The sequence below is a fragment of the Microcaecilia unicolor genome, chromosome 14 (assembly GCF_901765095.1).
Source record: "Microcaecilia unicolor chromosome 14, aMicUni1.1, whole genome shotgun sequence".
NCBI classification, from domain to species: domain Eukaryota; kingdom Metazoa; phylum Chordata; class Amphibia; order Gymnophiona; family Siphonopidae; genus Microcaecilia; species Microcaecilia unicolor.
The window spans coordinates 12,110,073-12,135,860 of NC_044044.1; the positions used below are offsets into that span (position 1 = coordinate 12,110,073).

At 46.2% G+C, this 25,788-nt stretch overlaps 1 protein-coding gene across 2 annotated transcripts in view; it reads left to right on the forward strand.

Moving 5' to 3' along the window:
- Positions 1-25,788, forward strand: part of LOC115458056 (TSC22 domain family protein 4-like) — a 108,103-nt gene that overhangs the window by 56,437 nt on the left and 25,878 nt on the right. For both annotated transcript variants that reach the window (XM_030187848.1, XM_030187846.1), the window contains exon 3: positions 9,430-9,599. In XM_030187848.1, coding sequence (XP_030043708.1) covers positions 9,430-9,599 — 170 coding nt within the window. The remainder of the gene's footprint in view (positions 1-9,429; positions 9,600-25,788) is intronic.

A 25,788-nucleotide genomic window follows, 5' to 3' on the forward strand; every position in this document is an offset into this window, starting at 1 on the left:
TCAATTGATGGCAAATAAAAAATACTGTGACTCTCACATGCAAAATTCTTGGTATCTGGCCAAACTTTACCCAATTAAGGGGTAAGTTATTGATGGCGGTAATGGACAGGATAGTCACCGCATCTCAAAAAAGATATTGTGAAATTAGGAAAGGTACAGAGAAGGGTGACGAAAATGATAAATGGGGTGGGACGACTTCCTATGAGGAAAGGCTGAAACGGCTACGTAATGCAAGGTTCCACGTTAGGAATCACCGACCAAGAAAGGGATCTCGGCATCGTTGTTGATGATACATTGAAATCCTCTGCTTAGTTGTTCTGCGGCAGCTAAGAAAGCAAATAGAAAGTCAGGTATTATTAGGAAAGGAATGGAAAACAAAAGTGAGGATGTTATAATGCTTTTGTATCGGTCCATGGTGTGACCGCACCTCAAATATTGTAACATAGTAACATAGTAGATGACGGCAGAAAAAGACCTGCATGGTCAATCCAGTCTGCCCAACAAGATAAACTCATATGTGCTACTTTTTGTGTATACCTTACCTTGATTTGTACCTGTCCTTTTCAGGGCACAGACTGTGTAAGTCTGCCCAGCACTATCCCCGCCTCCCAACCACCAGCCCCGCCTCCCACCACTGGCTCTGGCACAGACCGTATAAGTCTGCCCAGCACTATCCCCGCCTCCCGCCACCGGCTCTGCCACCCAATCTCGGCTAAGCTCCTTAGGATCCATTCCTTCTGAACAGGATTCCTTTATGTTTGTCCCACGCGTATTTGAATTCTGTTACCGTTTTCATTTCCACCACCTCCCACGGGAGGGCATTCCAAGCATCCACTACTCTCTCCGTGAAAAAATACTTCCTGACATTTTTCTTGAGTCTGCCCCCCTTCAATCTCATTTCATGTCCTCTAGTTCTACCTCCTTCGCACCTCCGGAAAAGGTTTGTTTGCGGATTAATACTTTTCAAATATTTGAAGGTCTGTATCATATCACCCCTGTTTCTCCTTTCTTCCAGAGTATACATTTTCAGGTCATCAAGTCTCTCCTCATACGTCTTGTAACGCAAATCCCTTACCATTCTCGTAGCTTTTCTTTGCACCGCTTCAATTCTTTTTACATCCTTCGCAAGGTACGGCCTCCAAAACTGAACACAATACTCTAGGTGGGGCCTCACCAATGTCTTATACAGGGGCATCAACACCCCCTTTCTTCTGCTGGTCACACCTCTCTCTATACAGCCTAACAACCTTGTAGCTACGGCCACCGCCTTGTCACACTGTTTCGTCGCCTTCAGATCCTCAGATACTATTACCCCAAGATCCCTCTCCCCGTCCGTACCTATCAGATTCTCCCCACCTAACACATACATCTAATTCTTGTCAATTCTTGTCGCCGCATCTCAAAAAAGATATAGTGGAATTAGAAAAGGTACAGAGAAGGGAGATGAAAATGATAAAAGGGATGGGACAAATTCCCTATGAGGAAAGGCTGAAGCATCTAGGGCTCTTCAGCTTGGAGAAAAGGCGGCTGAGAGGAGATATGATAGAGATCTATAAAATATTGAGTGAAGTGGAACAGGTAGATGTGAATCGTTTGTTTACTGTTTCCAAAAATACTAGGACTAGGGAGCATGCGATGAAACTACAAAGTAGTAAATTTGAAACAAATCGGAGAAAATTTTTCTTCATTCAACATGTAATTAAACTCTGGAATTCGTTGCCAGAGAATGTGGTAAAGGCAGTTAACTTAGCAGGGTTTTAAAAAGGTTTGGCCGGCTTCCTAAAGGAAAAGTCCATAGACCGTTATTAAATGGACTTGGGGAAAATCCAGTATTTCTGGGATAAGAAGTATAAAATATTTTGTACTTTTTTGGGATCTTGCCAGGTATTTGTGACCTCGATTGGCCACTGTTGGAAACAGGATGCTGGACTTGATGGACCTTTGGTCTGTCCCAATATGGCCATACTTATGTACTTTTGACAGTGATTTGTCATAATTACATTATTACGTCCTCATATTTGTTTTCCATTCCTTTCCTAATAATACCTAAGGTTGTTGACTTGAATGGAAAATGAATAATGCTGCTAGTGAGCTACCTTGCAAACAGCATTATTCCAGTAGCCCGAAACCATTGGAATTTCAAAGCCGTGGCCTGAAATGCTGAGCTAGAGCCTGCAGGGCCTGTGCCATTCCCCCACTCCAATCACATCCCCAAAACCCCAATCACAGCCCCAAATACTCCTGATCAAGGTCCCCCACAATCCAAAGGGACCCCCACCCCCTGACAGGGCCTACCATTAGGTTCATTGGTGGTTTAGAGACCATTGGGTAGGAACGATCCCAGTCGCTTCTGCCTTGGCTGACCTGTTTCTGTATGACCCACTAATGGTAGGTAGTGTAAGACTACTGTTGGGGGTGTCATTTTGGAGACAGCTCTGACCGGGGCAGGAGCGATTGAGGATCACTAATGAATCTAATGGTAGACCATTTCAGGGGGTGGAGGGCCTTGAACAGGGGTGGATTTTGGGGGCTGTGATTGAGGAGGTTTGGGATGTAATAAGAGGGTGTGACTATGATTGGGGGGGGGGGCAGGGTCGGGGATTTAATCATGAGGTTAGGGATGTGATGAGGGAGGGTTGTGGATTTAATCAGAGGGTTAGGGATATGATAGGGGAGGGGGGAATAGCACAGGCCTTGCAGGCTCTGGCCCAGGAGCATCGGGCCGCAGTTTTGAGGCCTGATGCTCCTGATACGGTACAATAACCCCAGCTTTTGGCTGGGATTATTTTACCCTGAATTTCTGCTCATAACACAACTTGCAATGTGCACACCCCAAGTTGCGTTTTGGATTTTACGCAGTAACGAGCTGTTTCACATGCATTTACATGTTTTGCATCCATTATACTACATAAGCTGCACTGACCTAAACATCACCACAGTAAAAAAAAGTCTAGCTGAATTATAGCCCGTTAAGGAGCAAATAACACGACTTAAAGCCCTAATGCAGCTTGAGAACTTTATGTGGTATCCTGGCTGCAGATATAGCCAGGCTGAGTTATTCAGTTAACATTATCTAGTCGATTTGAGCCTGCAATATTCAGCAGCGCTGAGATAAACCAGATATCTGGCTGAAAACCTCTTTAAAAATAATCAAATAAGTCATCCTGTTATCTTTAAGCAAATTCAGTCTCTTTAAATATTGACCTCAGTGTTTATAGTGCTGATAAGGGGCATGTTAACATTTTAGCCACTGTTTGCACACAGGCCTGTTAGTTCATCTGGACTAATCAGTATTTATTCTGCAAAGGAGTACCACTGGGACCAACACAGAAAGATCTCAAATACTGTAGGAGCTGCTGAACAGTTTTTGAAGGCTTTTGAGATTGTTTCTGTAGATACCACAAAGGTGTTTCACCCTGAGCCCCTGCACATCTTTCAGAAGAGCTATTTTTAAATATCAGATGAGAAATGTAAATGATTCGATTTGATTCTTGGAAAATCTGTGGGCAGAAAGAGCACAGCAATCCAGCTAGATTCTTTGCCAGATCACTTTTTTTGAGCTTAGCTTTACAGGCTTATTAATTGCAAAACTAAGGTTCTCTGTACTTGGGACATGCTCGCAGTCAAGCTGATATGATTATAAATGTTAATTTGGTGTGAGAGTTCTGTGTGCTTGCTCTCTCCTGTACTTTGATGGCTCTCCTTTTCTGAAATGATAATTTTATTGTTAATCCGCTTTGATTTGCTTTTGTGAAAAAAGCAGATTTATCAAATTTAATAAATGAGAAACTTTTTATTGTGGGTTGTACTAGGGCCGTTTTAACAAACTTGTGACAAGCCCCCAACCCAATTCCTGAGTCTCATTCTCCCTTCCCCAAGCCTCTCTTTCTCACCCCAGTTTCTGCTCTCCCCTCCACACCTGGGACCACTTTCTCTCCCCTTCAGTTCCTCAGTTCCCTTTATCTATCACTGGAACCTTAAGTTCCTGTTCTGTCTCCCTCCCCCAATGCTTTCCCTCTCTCCCTAAGTTTACACTCTCCCCTTCAGTCCCCTGGTCCTTGCACCTCCTCCCCACCTAATTCCCTAGGCATTTATCTCCCTCTCCCCATCACATAGTAACATAGCAAATGACGGCAGATAAGACCTGAATGGGTCCATCCAGTGTGCCCAACAAGATGAACTCATTTTACATGGTATGTAATACTTTATATGTATATCCAAGTTTGATTTGTCCCTGCCTTTCTCAGGGCACAGAAGTCCGCCCTGCGCCGGTGTTATTCTCCAAATACCAGTGTCGCCACCCAATCTCCGTTAAGATGCCATTACCGTTTTCATCTCCACCACCTCCTGCGGGAGGGCATTCCATATATCCACAACCCTCTCTGTGAAAAAATACTTCCTGACATTAGTCCTGAGTCTGCCCCCCTTCAACCTCAATGCATGTCTTCTACCGCCTTCCTGTCTCCGAAAAAGGTTCATTTGCGGATTAATACCTTTCAAATATTTGAATGTCTGTGTCATGTCACCCCTGTTTCTCCTTTCCTCCAAGGTATACATCTTCAGGTCTTCAAGTCTCTCCTCGTACAGTTTGCAACACAAATCCCATACCATTTTCGTAGCTTTTCTTTGCACCGCTTCCAGTCTTTTTACATCTTTAGCCAGATACGGCCTCCAAAACTGAACACAATACTCCAGTTTCTGTCTCCCCTCCTTTCCCTATTCTCCCCCCCCCCCCCCCTCCCCCAGAATGTTTGGAGCAGACATCGGCCAAGAGAAAACCTCTACCTGCACCAAAAATAGGCTCACTCTTCTCTCATTTCTCATCTATAATGAGTTCCGCTATTACTGTCTGGTTGATGGTCCATTCTGTTTTAGGTGAAGCAGGATCCCACATTAAGAACCCTTTAATGGAACGATAACAGGTTTCCAGATCAATGTGTGCTCTCAGGTTTCAGTTATTGGAAACTGATGGGAACATGCAGTGCTGAGTGAACCTAGGTAGAGCGAGTGCTGTTTATAGATTGGCTCATTTTGAGAAGGTTTTGAGAATTCCTAAGTGGTTTTCTGGTACCTATGTTGTATGGGATGTTGGGGGCTTTAAAGCGAGCCCATGCTGCAAAATGTAAAATAGAAAAGCGTACGGAATGGTGTGGTATTGCTGGAATAAGCTTGGGACAAGATATACAGTACAGTCAATTGTCTGATATAAATGGGACCGACTTGTTGTAGGATAAGGGAAAAGTCAGATAATACGGAAAACGCTGCATAAACCCCTCAAACGGTGCATGAACCAAGACATGGAGTTCCCGATTTTCAAAACTCGTTCTAAAACAGATTTTTAATAGAAATAAATGCAATGACGTCACTGGGGGGGGGGAGGGGCTGTCAGATATGCTGGATGGTCGGATTAGCAAAAGTCAGATAAACAAGCAGTCTGCTCCCAAATCGGCATCTATTGAGTTCTGATTTTCCGTTAACTCACTTCAGTTTCACACTTCAGAAAGATGGTTGACTCAGAATCTTCCATGTGTGAGGAAACGTAAGGCGGGACCATTGATGCATGCGGCAGTGTGGAGGTGGGGCTGCCCTGACAATTAGGCAGGACTAGGCATCTGCCTAGGGCAGCAACTTATAGGGCCACCAAAGTGCTGCTACAGTCAAAGCAAAGCAATACTTCTGACTTCCACACAAATTAAAAGAAACAACGGGGCAGGAAGCAGCTACTGGAGTGGTGTTGGGATAATCATGATTGTGAGGAGCCTCAGGGGCCAGAGTTAATTGTCAGGGTGCAAGGCAGAAGCAGGGCATAGCTACGGGGGGCATGGGGGCCTGGGCCCCCACAAATTTTGTCCGGGCCCCTGGTTTGGCTGGCAGGGGTCCCCAACCCCTGCCAGCTGAAACCTTCAGCGCCGGTCTCTGGCGCAGCCGCGTTCACTGCCTGCCCCTGCTCTTCTTTCTTCTTGCTCCTCCTGTGCATGCTGACGCTCAGCGTCAGCATGCACAGGAGGAGCAAGAAGAAAGAAGAGCAGGGGGCAGGCAGCAAATGTGGCTGCGCCAGAGACCGCTGAGCGTCAGCGTACACAAGAGGAGCAAGAAGAAAGAAGAGCAGGGGGCAGGCAGCAAATGTGGCTGCGCCAGAGACCGCTGAGCGTCAGCGTACACAAGAGGCGCAAGAAGAAAGAAGAGCAGGGGGCAGGCAGCGAACGCGGCTGCACCAGAGACCGCGCTGAATAAGGCTTTGGCTGGCAGGGGTTGGGGACCCCCGCCAGCAAAGGTATTTGTTTGTGAGGGGGCGAGGTGAGGCGGTGGGGGGGGCGAGGAAGTGAGGCATTGGGGGGGCGAGGTGGCGTGGCGGTGGGGGGCGCAGTGGGGTGGCACTCAAAGTGTGCCCTCAACCTCAGGCTCTGGCCCCCTCTCACCGTGAGGTCTGGCTACGCCCCTGGAGAAGGTTTGCCTAGGGCGCTGTGTAGAGGGGAAACATTCTTATCGGGGGAGGTGATTGTCACATTTAGTATAATGTGATGGGAGTACTGCCCCCTTTACACCCAGTAGAGGGTGAAGAAGGTGCCTCCCTTGGGTTGCAGAAGGATGCAGGAATTATTACACTAGGAGTGAAACTAGATAAATTCAAGGCAAGCCACCTGGTTCTTCCCTACCTTTATGTCCTGTGTTCCTGTCTGTGCCACAAAAATGCAGTATCTGTGACCAGAATTATACACTGAATATTTGAAAATTGTGGTCTCATTACATTTTCTCAGGGTGGATTTTCTCCTGGGGATGTCTATTGTAAATGAGACATTTGACTATACGGTATGAATAACAGAAATCTGGTTACTGGGGACACGTGACACTTTATGAAGGTTGTTTAAAGCTGTTTATTGTATTTTTACTGTAACATGAAAATTTCAGGAAAAGAATTTGATTTTACAAAGCACGTGAGAAACCTCAAGGGAGGAGATGGCAGTATTTCAAAGACCCTCAAAGTGAATACAGCACAAATAGCTGAAGAAAGACCTTAAGAGAGGAGTCAGCTGAGACACCCAAAGTCTGAATGCAGGGCAGATAACAGCGTGAGCAGTGTTGCCAGATGGAAAAAAATTTTCCACGCTCAAAACCAGCCGCCAAACTGCACAAAGTCATTTGCATATGAATTACATCATTAATGAATATTAATTATGTCAATTTGCGTATGAATTACATCATTAATAAATATTAATGAGGCTATTTGCATACAAATGACATCATTAAGCCGCCTCCGTGGGGCTTCTATTGGCCGCAGCCGCGGGAAAACCAGCCAACCCACAGCTGTGCAAAAAAACTGCGGCCGGCGAAAAAATCACGGCAGGGCAAAAAAAAAGTCACCCAAAATCCCGCAACCCGCACATGGCATGAAAAGGCTGCAGCGGGTCGCGGAAAGGAGCCCAATTGGCCGGGAAACCCGCAGCCCTGGCAACTTTGAGCGTGAGACTAATCTCAGCGAGGGAGTTACTATTCTGAGACAGGCAAAGTCTTGAATAAAGTCTCAGGTTTAACCTGGGTTTTCATTTGTCTCAGTGTGTGACCTTGGGTCTTCTCGGTTGACTCATGTTACTGATTCCAAGTTAGGAGCCAAATCCAGGAATGGGACCCTTGTCTTCTGCTTCCCACCTCCGATCACTACCCTTTCTGCACCACCACGATGTAAAAGAGCCTTATGAAATGAGACACAGAGCTCTTTCTCGCTCCCAGCTCTTCCAGGAACGACTCCTGCATTTCTTAGAAGTGTTTTGAGGGCTTGCGGTAGTTTTCATTGCTTACATACATGGCAGGGCACAGGAACTAGTCTGTTGATGCTGTCCCTCACTCCTACTTTGGCCTTACTCTTTCACACACCCTTGGCCCTCCTTTCCCTACCCTCCCTCTGATCTGAGCCCCCCACTCCAGGCCTGGGTAGATTGTGTATACAAAATGTTTTGGGTTAATAGTGACTTTTCAAGTTTGCAGTGTTGGTTTCTGAGCCCTAAAGCTATTCTGAGGTTTATGAACACTGGTTGTAGAGATTTGGGGAGGTGCAAGTGATATTTTCATAGGTGTCAGTAGATTTGTATGAACAAAAGCAGATCTCTGTGTTCATAGTGGTAAAGAGGGCGAATGCAGGGGTGGCTCAGCCTAACCCTCATGACCTAGAGCCAGCTGGTAACTGCAATAAGTGGAAATCAGTAAATATTGAATCCCCCAACTAGCCCCCCACCCACCTCCCAGTCTCCCTCGCAGTCATCAGCTAGAAATGTACCGCCAAACATTGCATCCCAGTAATGGCTGCATACATTTTTTGATGTCTGATGGTTATAAAGCAGGTTAGAAATAATTTATCACTGGAGAAAATCTCAGGTCAGCTTCTGTGATTTTATCTGCCACATTCCTATTGTTCTACAGTGTATACATGTATACATCAGAAGATCGATTTTGCAGTTGTTCGTGCTGTATTCTTGCTTCATAGTATCACTGTGACAGCTGCATGAAGCTCTGATGAAGAGCCACTGGTCAGCAGTCTGTGCTGTATTTCTGCTTAACATACATCAATGTGGTGCCTGTGTAAGGCTAATATTACGGTAAGCACAGAGTACCCCTGCCCCACTTACCCTGTTTCCCCGAAAGTAAGACATCCCCCAAAAATAAGACCTAGTAGAGGTTTTCCTGAATTGGTAGATATAAGGCCTCCCCCGAAAGTAAGACCTAGCAAATTTTTGTTTGAAAGCAGGGCCGCCGAGACCCAGACAAGGCAGCCCCCCCACCCGAGGTTGCCGGGCCCCCCCTCCACCCACCCGGAACTAACCTTAAACGCCTCCTTTCACCTTCGCAGCAAGCAGCAGCAGGGCAGACCTCTCCTTCCTTCCGTGCCCCGCCCTCGCGGACGTTATGTAAGGTGAGGGCAGGACACGGAAGGAAGGAGTGGCCTGCCCTGCTGCTGCCTGCTGCGAAGGTGAAAGGAGGCGTTTTAGGTTAGTTCCGCGAGCGACGGAGGGCGGGCGGGCCAACCCCGATCCAACCCCGATGTATCCCTGAAAAATAAGACAGCCTCTGAAAATAAGACCTAGCGCATTTTGGGGGGGGCAAAAATTAATATAAGACAGTGTCTTATTTTCGGGGAAACACGGTAGTTCACAAGAGGCATATTTTCAAAGCACTTAGCCTTCCAAAGTTCCATAGAAACCTATGGAACTTTGGAAGGCTAAGTGCTTTGAAAATATGCCTCTTAATTTCCCTCACATCAGATGATTTTCAGAGCAGGACCTTGTAATTGCAAGGTTCTTGTATGGGGCTGTGTACATAATAAACATTGTATCTGTATCCTTGTTTCCAATACAGATTTTAAAACCTGATAGCAGCATTTTGATTTACTTATGTGTCTTTTTTTTTTTTTTTTCTTTCTCTGATTAACTACCTCAGGCTGTATCAAGGAAATCGCGCTCCCGGTCTTCTTCTCCGGCCCCACCCTTGTTCCGGGACAGCAGTCCCAGTCGGATACTATCAGATCCCTTCAGTGCCCACTCTTCCCACCTGAGCCTGGCCCGGTCAATGCTAGCCATAGGAGGACACCACGACAATGATGACGACAGGTATGCCACACTTCTGTTACTTGAGAAACTATGAGCAGACGTGAATCTTGCTGTATTTGAGCTATGACAAAGCTGGCAAACGACCCAGTGCAAAGAGGGAGACTTTGGAGCCAGTCCTACTTTTGGAACTTATATCCCAGTGCTGCAGGTAGGATAGTGAAAAATCTCTCACTTAGCAGTTATGGGAATACGTGTCAGCAGGCCTTTCTGTCCAGCAGGGCCGCAGAGAGACTGAGCCGGGCCACCCCACCCCGCCCAATCGCTACTGCTGTTGCCTCCCTCTCCTGCTCCCAGGCTGCCGGTTCCACAGTCCCCGGTCTCCACCTGCCTACCCTCAGCTCCCTCGACAGCCCCCTTCTATCTGCCACCGGGCCCCCTGCATTTAAAGAAAAAAATCTCTAATCGGCAGCACAGCGCCTCACGTCTATATGAAAGCGGCAGGTTGCCTCGGGCCTTCCCTCACTGTGCCCCATCCTCGCGGGAATAGGAAGTTACATCAGACGAGGGCGGGACACACTGAGGGAAGGGCCGAGGCGATCTGCCGCTTTCACACAGATGTGAGGCGCTGTGCTGCCGATTAGAGATTTTTTTTTTTAATGCAGGGGGCCTGGTGGCAGACAGAAGGGGGCTGTCGAGGGAGCTGAGGGTAGGCAGGTGCAGACTGGGGACTGCGGCGCCGGCTGCCTGGGAGCAGGAGAGGGAGAGAGACCCCAGCGCCAGGCCCCCCCTTGGAGGCCCGGACCCGGGGAATTTCCCCCCCCCCTCCTCTTGGCAGCCCTGCTGTCCAGAAGAGATTATATATAGGGTAGGAGTAATATTCATTAATGTCATGAAGGAGTGTAACATGCATGGAGCGGTGGGTGCAGCTCTGGTCACCTTATTGGTTACTACGTTATGTCATGGAATGTGCAAAATTGACCCAGTTGGAGACATTGCCAGGGCGTACCAAGGGTGAGGCGGTGTGGGTGGTCCACCCCCGGTGCAGGCAGCAAGGGGGTGCGCTGAGCAGTTGTGCGGCTGTCGGCTCTGCCGATCTCCTGCCCCCTCTGACATCAACTTCCTGTTCCAGGGCAGGGGACTGGCAGAGCCAATAGTCATTCGACTGCTCAGTGGTGTACCTAGCTTGGCTGCCGTCCAGGACAAAACACCCCCCCCTCCTCCTGCTTGGAGGAGGAGAGGGTGATGCAGGCCAAGCTAGGTACGCCACTGGCAGGGCTGGTCTTCAGCCTACCCTTGAGGCAGTTTTGGGGATACCCTGTAGTATGGGAACCCCCTAATGCCGACCCTGGCCACTGGACATTCCCGCCCTGATACATAAAAGAAAACCCATAGCATAGTAAATGACGGCAGCATGGGCCCTTCGGTCTGCACAGTAAGGTAGTTAGGGATGTAACTACCCCTTTGTGCAGGTTATCCAACTCCATGTCTTTGTTTGGGGTTGTACCTTCTGCTCCATGCAGGTTGTCTGCTCCCACCTGCCTTTTTCCCCTAATGGGGGACTGATAAGTTAATGGCATTTCCTTAAGAATGGTGCTTGTAACAGTAGCAAGTGCTGAGAAATCACAAGGAAGAATTCGGCCTGCAATACTGAAGAAAGCCAGATAGGATTAAGGAAGAGTCCTCACAGGGGCATGATCCCTGATGAGAGCCGGAGAGAATGGCGGCAACGAAGTGTGGAAACTTGTCCGTACGTCTGTGTTTCTGTGGCTCTGATGGAACAAGATTCCAGCAAGCAAGTCTCCCTGTGGAGCGTCAGCCTTACGACAGGTCTCTTGGCATCTGACACTACACTAAACAGTGTAAGCTTTCGCTGGCCCCCAGCCCAGAAGAGACACTCAGAGCTGGGCCTGGAATGGGTGCAATACTTGTCTTTCATACTTCTTTCTCCCTGCTGTCTTGCGAAAGGGATTTTCTGTGTGAAAGGTGCCGTGTTGTCCTTCCTCAATCAATTTCCACATCTGAAAAAACAAAAACCACCCAAGAAAACTGATTTGTTTATATGGATTTGGGGGCGGGGGAAGGGGTCTTAGCAGTGGAATAACAATGTATGGTGGGGCAGGAACCGGAGGGGGGTGTGGAGGGAAAAGGGGGATGAGCGTCTGAATAATGGGGCAACATAGAGGAGCTACATGAACTGCCAGGGCGGGCTTGGGGGGGGGGGGGGGGGGGTGAGTGTACAGCACATCTGAGGTTGTCTATATGTGTGTGTTTATTGGGAGTGTAGGACAGTTTGCCCTTCCCCTCCTGAGCTTATTAAGAAGCCCACCTGCTCTGTGAGGATCTTTGTAAATCTGCTTTCAGAGTTATTTCTGTTACAGGGCCAGATGCACTAAACTTAATGAGCCAGCAATGTGGTTTTTAAACCAGTTCTTGCCAGTCTAGTGAACAAGTAGTAAAAACAAGACATGCACAAATGGGTTCTCCGAGCCATTTTCCTGTCACGGTAGCAGCTAACGAAAACGGAATGCAAATGATCTACAGGTTATTATAATGAGCTAATTAGTATCATAATGCGCATGCAAGGCAGATGCACAGCCGTTTTCCGACCCCATGGGAGGTCTGCACCTCTTGTTGGGGCTGCGTGGGACCCATGCAGAGGAGGACGCCCATCGCAAAAATCGGAAGAAAAAAAGCCAAACCGTCCAAGTGCTCGTCAGGAACATCCTTTCAAGTGCCTAACACTTGGACGTCCTTCACTCAAAAAAAAAAAAAAAGGACGTCCCTGACGAACATTTGGACATTTTTTTTCTTCAGATTTTGTGATGGGCGTCCTTCTCTTGGACGTGTTTTTCTTACGTGCCCGAAATGACCACCGCCAAGAATCAGGGATTGGGACTGCGAGGACACCCAAATCAAAACTATTTGGACATCCCTTTCGATTATGCCCCTCCAGGTCTCTCTCAGCCAATCACAGCATGTTTAGCTGACACCAGTGACAGCTAAACGCGCTGTGATTGGCTGAGAGAGACCTGGAGGGGCATAATCGAAAGGGACGTCCAAATAGTTTTGATTTGGGCGTCCTCGCACATCCCGATCCTCGATTCTTTCCGGCGTGGTCATTTCGGGCACGTAAGAAAAACACGTCCAAGAGAAGGACGCCCATCACAAAATCTGAAGAAAAAAATGTCCACGTGCTCGTCAGGGACGTCCTTTTTTTTCCGTCTTTGGCATGCGCAGAGCAGCCAGCATAATGCTTGGCTGCTCTGCGCATGCTCAGCTGGCCGACTGGCTTCCCCGCCTTAGGAAGGAAATCGCGTGCAAATGAGCTAACAGCGAGCAGCTCGTTTGCATGCGATTTCCTTCATGCATGCCCATTTTTTACCGATTCACTAAGGGATCAGTAAAGGAAGGGCTCTTTCCGTTCAGTTAGTGCATCTGGCTGACAGTTGGGAACTAATGAAGGGATAAATCTTCGTGGCTCTGACACTTGGCAATGCGCTTTGCTCTCACTGGCACAAAGCAGCGACCTAGAGCCACAGTCTTAAGGGCTGGCTGCAGAGACAGTCTCAACACATAGAGAACTCACAAACTTCTCTAAAACCCCATATTCCTCCCTCTGGTGTCCTGGGTGGGCCTGTGAAGGGAGAGAAGCTGTTGGAGAGGGTTTTTGCTAGTCACAACTAGTATTTCTCCTCTCAACCTTGGCTGTAGACCTAATGTGGGTGTATGTGGAAGTGATTTTATAAGCCTGAAGTGTTTATCAGACACACAGTGTATACACAGTTATCCTATCAATAAAGATAGGAGGGCAGGAATACACCCAAGATAAACACACAGTCACCAGGACCTTTGCATATTTCAGTGCTATAACTAGCGCTTCTGATCTTAGGTGTTTATAAAATGTCAATTTAGGGGTTCTTTGATGGTGTTAAAAATTAGTGTCTTTTACTTGTGAAGCTTTTCTTACTTCACTCGTAGTCCCCCAAATAAGTAACCTGCCAGCAGGTCCCTCTTTCCAGTCTGCCCCCAGCCCCTTCAGCTAGTCAATCCTACTCAGGGCAGGGGAGATGGGGGGGGGGGGGGGTGGAGGTGGTGGCGAAGGGGCTCCAGTTTGTGCAAGACCTTCCCCCCTGTCCAGCCTGCTGCTTCCACCTCCTACCTCCTCCCACATGGGTCCTGAGAAGTGTAAGCACAGGCTGTACTGAAGTGCTGCCTTGTCCCATCTTCCACTGAGGCGTATTTCCTGCTGCATGGAGGCAGGTCACTGTAGTGCTTCAGCACAAGCCCTTTAGTCACAGGCCCGTGAAACATTCCCTTTTATTTATTTAAGTACTACATTTAGTACATTATCCTGCTTATAATCGAACGAGAAAAACGCCCAAGTTCCGACCTAAATCGGGAGATGGACGTTTATCTCACAAAAACGAATAAAGCGGTATAATCGAAAGCCGATTTTTGGACGTTTTCAACTGCACTCCGTCGCGGATGCGGACAAAGTTTATGGGGGCGTGTCAGAGGTGTGGCGAAGGCGGAACTGGGGCGTGGTTATCTGCCGAACAAAGATGGGCGCATTTCACTGATAATGGGAAGAAAGTATGTGTTTTTAGCTAGAATTTAGGACACTTTTCCTGGACCCTGTTTTTTCACGAATAAGGCCCCAAAAAGTGCCCTAAATGACCAGATGACCACTGGAGGGAATTGGGGATGACCTCCCCTGACTCCCCCAGTGGTCACTAACCCCCTCCCACCACAAAAAAATGATGTTTCACACATTTTTATTTTCACCCTCAAATGTCATACCCAGCTCCCTGGCAGCAGTATGCAGGTCACTGGAGGAGTTGTTAGGGGGTGCAGTGGACTTCAGGCAGGTGGACCCAGGCCCATCCCCCCTACCTGTTACAATTGTGCTGCTTAATGCTTATTAGTCGTCCAACCCCCCCAAACCCACTGTACCCACATGTAGGTGCCCCCCTTCACCCCTTAGGGCTATAGTAATGGTGTAGACTTGTGGGCAGTGGGTTTTGAGGGGGATTTGGGGGGCTCAACACACAAGGGAAGGGTGCTATGCACCTGGGAGCTCTTTTACCTGTTTTTTTGGTTTTGTAAAAGTGCCCCCTAGGGTGCCCAGTTGGTGTCCTGGCATGTGAGGGGGACCAGTGCACTACAAATCCTGGCCCCTCCCACGAACAAATGCCTTGGATTTATTCGTTTTTGAGCTGGGCGCTTTCATTTTCTATTATCGCTGAAAAACAAAAACGCCCAGCTCACACATTGTTGAATAAAACATGGGCGTCTATTTTTTCCCAAAATACGGTTCGGTCCGCCCCTTCACGGACCCGTTCTCAGAGATAAACGCCCATGGAGATAGGCGTTTTCGTTCAATTATGCCCCTCCATGTACTACATTATGTAAGGTCGGGGATGCCTAGGAGGAGGTAGGGAGGGTATCAGCAGCAGCCTGGAAGGGGAGGGGGAAGAAGGATAGAAAAGGGGGGAGATGCTGGCCACCTGGGGGGGGGGGGATGCTGACATCTTTGGGGAGGAGGGGTAGAGAGGAGAAACTGACTAATGGGGAGGGGAAATGCTTGAGTTGCTCCTGGGGGGGGGGCTGCATAACTGAAAGTTGGGCTAGGGTGTCCGATACCTTAGTCAGCCCCGATAGAACCCCTGCTTCATAAGAAAAGGTCTGTGGGAAGGAGAACGGCAGCAATGCAGTTGTGGAGGAAAAGATAGGAGCTCTGGAAGGGTGGGAGAGCCTGTTAAGTTGGGTGCTGCTAGTCGGTGGAATGCCAACAACTACATTGCCTATTTAAAAGTCCTGCTGGCCATAGGCCTCCCATAATCCAAACTGGCCAGGTCAGTCCTAACCACCAGGCTTAACACAAACTCCTGCAAAAAGCACACTCCCAGGTCTCAAACAGAAAAGGCCTGACTGGTGAAAACGCAGCATTGGAAGCATGAAACTGGCTCGCTGATGTACTAAAGGCTGCTTTTACCATTGAGCCTATGGGATAAGACCTGGATGAATTAGGCTCCAACTCCTAGAACCCCAATTCAGTGTCTCTCAACTCTGTCCTGATAACACTCACCCAGCAGGACTGTCAGGGGGGCCCAGTTTTGAGAGGGAGATTTCAGAACACCCCCCAGCCCTTCTCCATGCAGCCCTGCCCTACCTCCCACCCACCCCATCTCCTGCCTCCACCCCCTGACACACCTCAATTCCACAGCTGTGACACCAACAAGCTGCCTTCCCCTCTAGGGGCAGGAGACACCAGTCTCGCGATAAAGAGTTGTGAGATTTCGTAGCTTTTATTATGAGCCTGGTCTTGCGTCAGCAGGAGTTTCCATCGTATTAATGCATCTCCTGCTGCCAATGGAGTGCAAGGGTGCTGAGTGGGAATTCTTGGCTCCCCAGCAGAAGTGGTTTATGGTTTATAAAGATTTGTTGAATCGCCTTTTTTTTTTTTTTAACCAGTTCTTTCAAGGCGTTGTACAGTAAAATCAAGCTATGGAAAGGAACTCCAATATATTTATAGGAAAGTACACCAGTCATAAAAGAAATAATCATACATCCTGGCAATGACCAACAACATCACACCAGTGTTCCGGCAGGGTAAACACCAAGTCAAAGGCCTCATTACATAAATTGTTTTTAAGACTCAATTTCAGACCTGCCAAGTCTCCCGCTTTTGCGAGTTATCTCCCGCTGGAGTTCTGGGATCTCCCGCTGAACAGCTCCGTTTCTGCTTTCCAGGGACAGCAGGAAATGCCTTCATTAAACGTCATCTCCTGCTGCCGCTGGAAAGGAAGGCTGTGCCGGGGCAGAACTGTGGTGGTTCTGGGTGAAGCTGTGGGCAGTTCTGAGCGAAGCTGTGGGCGGTTCAGGGCAGAGCTATGGGCGGGCTGGGTGGAGCTATGGGCAGGTTGGGGCGGAGCTATTTGGCGGGTCCTAAAGCTCCCACTCGGGAGGCTGACCCCCTTGGCAGCTCTGCAATTTAAAGTTTTTCAGGGATAATTTGGCTTGAATCCCAAGGAGAAGATTATTCCAAAGGAATGAAGCCACAAATTAAAAGGCACTTTTTCTTGTTTCATGCAGGAGATGACCCGCAAAAGCAGTCTCCCACTGAATGTGTGAGACTTGGCAGATCTGACCTAACCAATCTGGTTTTCAGGATTATGACAAATTCATGAGATAATTTTGCCTAGATTATACATAGATTAGAAGTAAGACCTATTGATACTCAAATATTATCAGTTTCAGGGTTTCAGGTTCCATTCAATACATCAATAGTTAACACACTAACATATACAAATAAATATTAATAAAAAGTGCAAAAAAAGGAGGAAAAGACCTCAGCAACATCTGTTTGACAAAGTACCTCATGAAAGACTCCAGAGGAACTTGGAGAGTCATGGGATAGGAGGTAGTGTCCTATCGTGGATTAAAAACTGGTTAAAAGATAGAAAACAGAGAATAGGATTAAATGGTCAGTATTCTGAATGGAGGGTAGATAGTGGGGTTCCACAGGGGTCTGTGTTGGGACTGCTGCTTTTTAACATATTTATAAATGATCTAGAAATGGGAATAACTAGTGAGGTAATTAAATTTGCCGATGGCACAAAGTTATTCAAAGTTGTTAAATCGCAAGAGGATAGTGAAAAATTGCAAGACCACCTTACGAGACTGGGAGACTGGGCGTCTAAATGGCAGATGACGTTTAATGTGAGCAATAGCAAAGTGATGAATGTGGGAAAAAGGAACCCATTTTAATAATGGTCTATGGTTTCCTTTAGGAAGTCATCCAAACCTATTTTAAACCCTGCTAAGCTAACTGCTTTTACTACATTCTCTGGCAACAAATTCCACAGTTTAATTACACGTTGAGTGAAGAAAATGTTTCTTCGATTCATTTTAAATTTACTTCTTTGTAGGTTCATTGCATGCCCCCTAGTCCTAGTATTTTTGGAAAGAGTAAACAAGTGATTCACGTCCACCCGTTCCACTCCACTCATTATTTTATAGACCTCTATGATATCTCCCCTCAGTCATCTTTTCTCCAAGCTGAAGAGCCCTAGCTGCTTCAGCCTTTCCTCATAGGGAAATCTTCCCATCCCCTTTATCATTTTCGTTGCCCTTCTCTGTAACTTTTCTAATTCCACTATATCTTTTTTGAGATTCGGTGACCAGAATTGAACACAATATTCGAGGTGCGGTTTACATGTGGATCTGCCCTGTGTCCTATTCTAGTGTTTTCCTTCCAGTCCTGGAGTACCCCCTTGCCAGTCAGGTTTTCAGGATATCCACAATGAACATGCATGAACTTGATTTGCATACACTGCCTCTATTATATGCAAATCTCTTTCATGCATTTTCATTGTGGATATCCTGAAAACCTGACTGGCAAGAGATACTCCAGGGCCGGACTTGGGGAAACACTTCCCTAGTCTATAAAACGCATACCTAAACTTTATAGCGTGCAACTCAAAAGGGGGCGTGGTCATGGGAGGGACGTGGGCGGGTCAGAGGCATTCCCAGAAATTGGGCGCGATGTTATAGAATAGGGTTATTTACACGCCCAACGGCCATTAGCTGTGTGCCAGCTTTTACACTAGGTTTCAGCAGGCGTAAGGCGCCATGCCAGATGTGAGATCCGCGCTCAACTATTACAGGCGCTCTGCGTAGAGTCCCTTTGCAGAGTACTAGTTTAGCACAGATTTTCCCAAACCTAACCGCTAATCACCGATAATCGGCTGCTAACAAGCAATTATCAGCACTAATTGGCACTAATTAGAATTTACATGCGCAATTCTCTAAGGACCCTGTTTACTAAGGCGCGCTAGTGTTATTAGCATGTGCTAATGCTAGTGACACCCATATATTTTATTTATTTATTTATTTGCAGTATTTGTATCCCACATTTTCCCACACACAAAACAGGCTCAATGTGGCTTACAAGTCAATAAGAAATAGGGTAAGGGAGGGGTACATGTGTAAAATAAGGTACAAAATAATAAGGAATAAAATGGTCCTTTGAGTCAATATAATGTAGAGTCTATTGAGTAGCATCAGTAGGGTAGGCCTTACAAAACAGATAGGTCTTTAAAGAGCGCCTAAAGTCTTGATGATCATGCAGCGTTTTCACACAGTTCGGTAATGCATAGTCCTATGGGTGTCTGTTATTGCGCGCTAAAAATGCTAGCACGCCTATAGCACAGCTTAGTAAACAGAGCCCCTAGTGTATTCGGTAAATTGGCATGTGTAAATTCTAATGTGCGGATCACAAGGGAGGTGTGGCCATGGGAGGAGCATGAGTGGATCATGGGTAACCCTGAAAACTACGCACACTGTTACAGAATGTGCCCAATCTGTGCCTAAATAGACGTTGGTATTTACACCTGGTTCTAGTTGGCTCCTAAATTTTAGTGGCGGGATGGCAACTACATATCTCTCTATATAATAATTGGTCAATCTGCCTCCCTGGATGGCTGGCTGGCTGGGTTCGTAACTGTATGCTAATGAGCTTACGTCAGCCCGCCTTCAGCGTTCCCTTCCCTCTCAGTGTCCTGCCCTCGCAGAAAGACGAAATGACGTCAGAGGAAGACGGGACACTGAGAAGGAAGGCTGGAGGCAACGCGAGTTGAGCCTGCCGCCGCTGCAACCTCAGGTATGGAGGGGAGGGGAGGATCACTAGACAGGGAGGGGAGAATCTCTGGACGGGGAGGGGAGGTCAGGGCAGGGGAGAATCGCTGGACATGGAGGGGAGGGCAGGGGAGAGAGACGAGAAACACTTAGCCTTCCTATGGCCTGTTTCATTTGTTTCGAAACTGGCTTTTTTGCTTGTATTCTATAAACTGTTCTTAACTTTAGGCTAGGTTTGTAGAATAAGGCTAAGCGCAGTTTTTTTGGCGCCAATGTTTTGTGTGTGTGTGGGGGGGGGGGGGGAATCTGGCCCATTGTGTGCAAACCTCTCTCTTGCATGTCCATTGTGGTAATCCTGAAAACCCGTCTGGACTATATGTGCCTCTGGGAGAGGGTTGAGGAGCACTGCCCCACTACACCACATGCTGGGAAAATGCAGCAAGCTGGACAGAAAATACAGGACGCTAGCAGAATCTCACTAAAAACAGAACAAGGGACCGCAAATCAGAAATAGAAATGTGCAGACAGCAACTAAACTGAAAATACCAGGAGGCCAGAGTCCGCATGCAGTGCAACACTAGATAAAGAGAAATGGATTTCCGTTTCTACTGTGCAAAATCTGAACAGAGAAAGGTTCAGGCAAAAACTGAATGAGAAACCCCACAAGAGGCCACGTTCTGCATGTAGTGTAACATTGGAGAAAAAGAACCAGAAATATGCATTTCCTCCAATACTAAACACCAGAACTAGAGAACTGTCTTCATTATTTTTCTTCTGCACTGTGTAATTCTTTCTTTTTGCCATGCCTTGTATTGTTTTGGTAGCGCATGGATAAACTGTCAGGCCGGAGAATGTTCTTGAATCTGAACCAGTGATGGACATAAACAGCAAGGAAGCAGAAAAGTAGAGAAAAACATGAATGGAAACAGGGAGATGGAAAGGGAGTGTTTAGTTTTCAGCAGCGAAGGCAAGAGACGAGGGAGCAGATGCTGAGGTTCCAGCTTTTCCTATTTTCTGAAGTATTTTAGCATCTTCTTTTGACCCACAGGCACGTTGTAAATTTGCTGCTATGTAACACTGGAGTCTCTGCTCCTGTGACTGCCAGAAGTCCAGGGCTCCTGGGCTGGTGCCTGTGCTTTGCATCCGCACTGCAGGAGGGGCCCAGAGGACTGGGCTTTGGTCCAGCACAGAGCAGGATTGCGGCTGGGAGCCTAGTGCACGAGGCCTGCCTGCATCCGGCAAGGAAACGAATGCCAGAGACAGCTACGCTCCATGCGTCCGTCACCGACACTCCACCTCCAGCAACCTGCCCCTGTTTTAGGGGAGTTGGCAGCTCCTGGGTGGATGGACAGCTGAGACGTGTTATGATTACAGCTGTACCGAATAGCATATTTTACTATTTGGCTGAATACAAATAATGAAAAATATTATTTGGCCAAATACGAATAATGAGCACTGAGCCTTAACATAACAAATAATAAAAGAAGCACCCTGAAATCAGAGATCAAGTGTTTATTTCAGTAGGATTTAGGACAGTAGAGCCCCAGATTATTTATATTCGAATTTAAATCACTATTCGGCCGAATATGAATCGAATACGAATATTCGGAACAGCCCTAATATGATACTGACACCTAGTGGTCAACCAAAGAGAAGCAGCACTGAATGGAGCTACCATCAGCAGAACAAGGGCCTGAATATTATGAATACAGCACTGACGGATGAAAAGCACATTTTCATCAAAGCCCCATGCACCCATCACACCGATGCACATAAAGCCAAATACAGCACAAAGAGCTAAAGAGCAGACATGAGGAGAGAGATTTTTTTTTTCAAAACACATCATTTTGACACAATATAAGGTCCACATCTTTTATTCCAAAAAGCAGCAGGGCTGACTGTATCACTTTTTGTACATAGCCTTGCTTTTCAGTCCCTACTGATTCATTCAAACGAGGCCTCACAAGTGAATCTTGGCACACGGCCTTACATCCTTCATCGGCCACCTCTGCCAAAAGGACATGTAAAAACACGGAAGAAGAAAAGGTGACCTAGGCATAGGACTTAGAAGGACAGCAACGCAGCCAAGTTAATTTTTGGAGCAGTTTGGCTTTACGCTTGCATTGATTTTGCTTATAACTTCATATCAATATGACTTTGCTTTTAACCCAAAGCGTGTTTGCCCACGTCCCTCGCTGGCCCCTGCCCTAAACCTCTAGGGGGCATCCTCAGCCACTGCAGCATGTGCTTTTCAGCACCACAACAGCCCCGTCACTACTGCTGGAAGCCTCCATCTTGGGCCACAGTAGCAAAAAAAAAAAAGGCTGTTCCCTGTATCAGCTGCACTAAGACCTGCTCAACCAGTTCTGTGCAGAGTGAGAACCAGTGAAAGAGACAGCCAGCCCGGGTGCACAGGAAGGGCCACAGGTGCCAGGTAGTTTCTCCCTACAGAACCGGAGCTGAGCTAGTCTGGGATTTTCACCCACTGCATGCAGGGGGCTTGTAGTTCTTGTATCTTAAGTCCCGGAAGGAACTGAGAGTAAATCTGAGAAAAGAAAGGATTGCATGGCCTGAGAAACTCCAGCCTGGGAAGCCTGTGGGGGAGAGAGTCCACAGAAGGACATTTTGACTCCTGAGGCAGGCGATTAGATTTCTAAAACACGATTCAGTGTAGAGTCTGCATGTATTTTGATATCCAATAAATCTACTGCAATCAACCTCTGGTTATATATATTTTTCTCTTTCTTAGTCCCTTCTCCACTTTTTGGATTTTTTTAAGTAAATCTGGTGTGGCATCTTTCTAGAGAAATGGACCAACTGTCCGCATCTCAGAGACCTGCCAGATACAGGATCAGCTCTCTCCACTGTGCTCTTTGGAGGTAAGGACAGGGATGGTCCTAGTTTCTTTCTCCTCCTTTGAGCTTCTGGCTCTATTAGAGCTAGCTTGCTTTGGGCAAAGGATAATGGGATTTGATATACCACCTTTGTATGCTACAATCAAAGCAGCTTACATTTATGATATGCGTGTAATTTCTCTGTCCTTAGTGGGCTCACAATCTTAAGTTTTTGTACCTGGGGCAAGATGCTGTAGTGGGAATCAAACCCGGTTCTCCAGGTTCTTAGCCCACTGTACGAACCATTAGGATAGGGGTTCTCAACCCAGTCCTTGGGACAGAGCTTACCAGTCAGGTTTTCAGGATACCCACAACGAATGTTCATGAAAGATATTTGCTTACCCTATCTCCATTGTATGCAGATTTATCTCATGAATATTCATTATGGGTACCCTGAAGACCTGACTGGCTAGGTGTGTCCTGACGACTGGGTTGAGAACCCCTGACCCAGGTGTTGCCATGAGCAGTGGCTGAGACTTCCTCGCCCTCAGGAACAATGAGTTCTGCCTCTTCAGCATCCCCCGACCCAGAGATGCCAACTTACCCAGTTCCAGGCTGGAGATTTTTAGGACAGTCCTGGATTTCTGACCACCTCACTCTGGTGCATCATGGGACTTGCAGCACTGATTTCAATGGAAAAAAACAATATACACATGAATTGCATCAGCAAATAAAATTCAGAAGAAATATTATAATACTCAAATAAAACTACCTAAAAAAAAATCATTTTTCGATAAATTAATCAAAGATAGTGACAACAACTCCAGTCAACTTTTCTCAATTGTTAATGCACTTACAGGAAGGAACTATCGTGTGTCAATGACACAAACCCCTGTATTGCAGAGGTTTTTGGAGATTTTTTTTCCAGTCAAAATTAGGGGAGGGGGGATCTTTTACTAAAGATTAGCTCAGGTTATCTGTAGCAGGTTCCATTTTATTCCTATGGGCCCTTCTTTAGCAAAAGACCCCCTAGATATCTTTCCGGTGGGTTGGGTGAGACCAGGGATTTGGGGTATACACTGGAAAGGATTGGCTATTATTGTTTGCAACAAATTCTAAATGCAAAAACTTCCACTCAATACAAAACTGCAATAGTGGGTGGGGAAAAGCCTCAAAGAGCTCCCAGATCAAATATCAATCTGTCGGAGCTAAAACAGACCAACTGGTCTTCTCTTCATCATAGGCAAAAACCCCTTCTGGGCAGCCCTAAAAAGATTTTTTGGACCGTAGTAAATGTTCTACATTTTTTATTTTTTTGAAGTTAAGAATTTTTTAGAGAAAAAGCATGTTATTTTCTATAACATACTTAAATATAATGCAATGCACTTAGCTTTATTGCTTGGTATTCAGTATTACTACTGCTTCATGCTGCGCTGTTCCCTGTTAGGTTACCCTGAGCCGACATTGGCCAGCGTTTCGCTGCTTCTTCAAGGTCTCGGGTAATTATTGGAACTCGTTACACAGCGTTTCAGATACAGCATGTTTAGGGCTGCCCAGAAGGGGTTTTTGCCTATGATGAAGAGAAGACCAGTTGGTCTGTTTTAGCTCCGACAGATTGATATTTGATCTGGGAGCTCTTTGAGGCTTTTCCCCACCCACTATTGTAGTTTTGTATTGAGTGGAAGTTTTTGCATTTAGAATTTGTTCTTATCTCCACACCACCAAATATATTTGTTTAGTTGTATTATTGTTTGTATACAGTGGTTATTTATTTCTTTAAAATTGGATCAGATTTCAGTTTTGGTGTGTTATTGTGCGTTTTTTCTAGTGAAAAAGGTGCCGGTACTGAAATGCCAGGCCACCCTTCAGAGGTGGGGTGATCACTGAGGAACCCACCTCACAATCGCCAGCCCTCCCACACACAATAGCCAGGCCCCCTGACACCATCACAGAATCTATGACAAGGCAGAATTTGTGGGTACAGACTGAGCATTTTCATTAAAACTTGGGGTCCATGGGTCAATTTTAGCAGACAGTGGAAAAGGTGCCTGTACTCAGTACCCCCAAATACCCCCTGAAAAAAGCCCTGGTTATTAAATATGGGATTTTAATTTCCTTCTGTAGCGATTGTGCTGTTGTTAATTTTCCTGTATTGGATGTATTCCCATTTATTTAATAAAGTTAAATTTAAAAAAATAGACATCTTTCGCTGGAATAACTCTATAACATTTTAAAAAGATAATGACACATCTGATACAAGACTAGACCCTTTTCCAGAGTCTTTTTGAACTGTGTTCTTTAATTTTACTATCTAAAATAATTGCAATTTTGTTTTAATTTAAACCAATACTGTGTTGTTGTTTTTTTTTCCTGTTTACTGTTTAATTGATCTCCTTGTCTTGTTTCACTCTCCCTATTTAGTGTCTAAGGAAGAGAATAGAATTACCTGACTGAAATAATTCCTATATATTACTTCCTCTGTATTTCCGGCAAGTTGTTTTTATTTATTTTTATTACATTTGTACCCTGTGCTTTCCCACTCATGGCAGGCTCAATGCGGCTTACATGGGGCAATGCAGGGTTAAGTGACTTGCCCAGAGTCACAAGGAGCTGCCTGTGCCTGAAGTGGGAATCGAACTCAGTTCCTCAGGACCAAAGTCCACCACCCTAACCACTAGGCCACTCCTCCACTCTTGTAAAAATTTAAATGGTTATAAATAAAAAATTTTAACCCCCACCCCCCCCCCCCAATACTGTCAACTTGATCCAGTTCCTATTAAATGGTTAAAAGTGGAAAGACATGGTCTTACTCTATTGTTGTTACCTATGCGTAATCAAAGTCTCACAACTTTTTACATTTGTCCAATATTGAAGTCCTCCCTTCCACTGTACAAAATTATAGACCTGTTTTTAACTTAAACTTTCCAGCGGACATATTAGAGCAAATGGTACCTAAGCTTTATTGAAAAGACTAATGTTATACACCCCCCCCCCCCCCCCCGACAACTGGGTCTTCGCAGTGGACACAGCACAGTAAGACCAGGGAAGCCAAGGTCCTGCTTCCAGCAATGCCAAGTTACCCAGTTCCAGGCTGGAAACCTTTTGGCCAATCCTGGTTTTGAACTTATATCTCAAAGCAGTGTGGGGTTTGTAGTGCCTGATCTTGCCCTTTGAAGTCAGTGCTGCAAGTCTGATAATGCACCAGGATGGGGTGGTCAGAAATCCAGGACTGTTCCAAAATCTCCCTCCTGGAACTGGGTAACTTGGCATCTCTATGCTTCTGCCCTGATGCTCTTTGGCTCTTAGATTGCAATCCACTTGTACAGGGAAATAACTTGTATACCTGCTTGTAACTTACCTTGAGCTCGGAGGCGGAAAAAGCTTGTAATTCCATCTCAAATCCCTCTCAATTCCCTTTAGTTCAGGCCTCGGTAGGGTTACCATATAGCTCCAGAAAAAAGAGGACAGATTGATCCAATCTGGATTTTACTTCTATTGAAAGCAATGGAATTAAAACCATGGACTGCCTCGATCTGTCCTCCTTTTTCTGGACTTTTTAGAGTTTTTTTTAATTTTTATTAAATGGAGGAAAATGACCTCAAAAGTCTTTGCACAGCAGCAAGATTAATTTCTTCGTGCCAGCACCTCATAGACTCAGAAATTATCATGGGTCAAAAAAACTTCACTTTTTAAAAATAAGCTTCCTAATTTTTTCATTTTTAAATTTTAATTTTAAAAATTAAAATTTGAAAATTAAAAAAGAAATGGAAAAATTA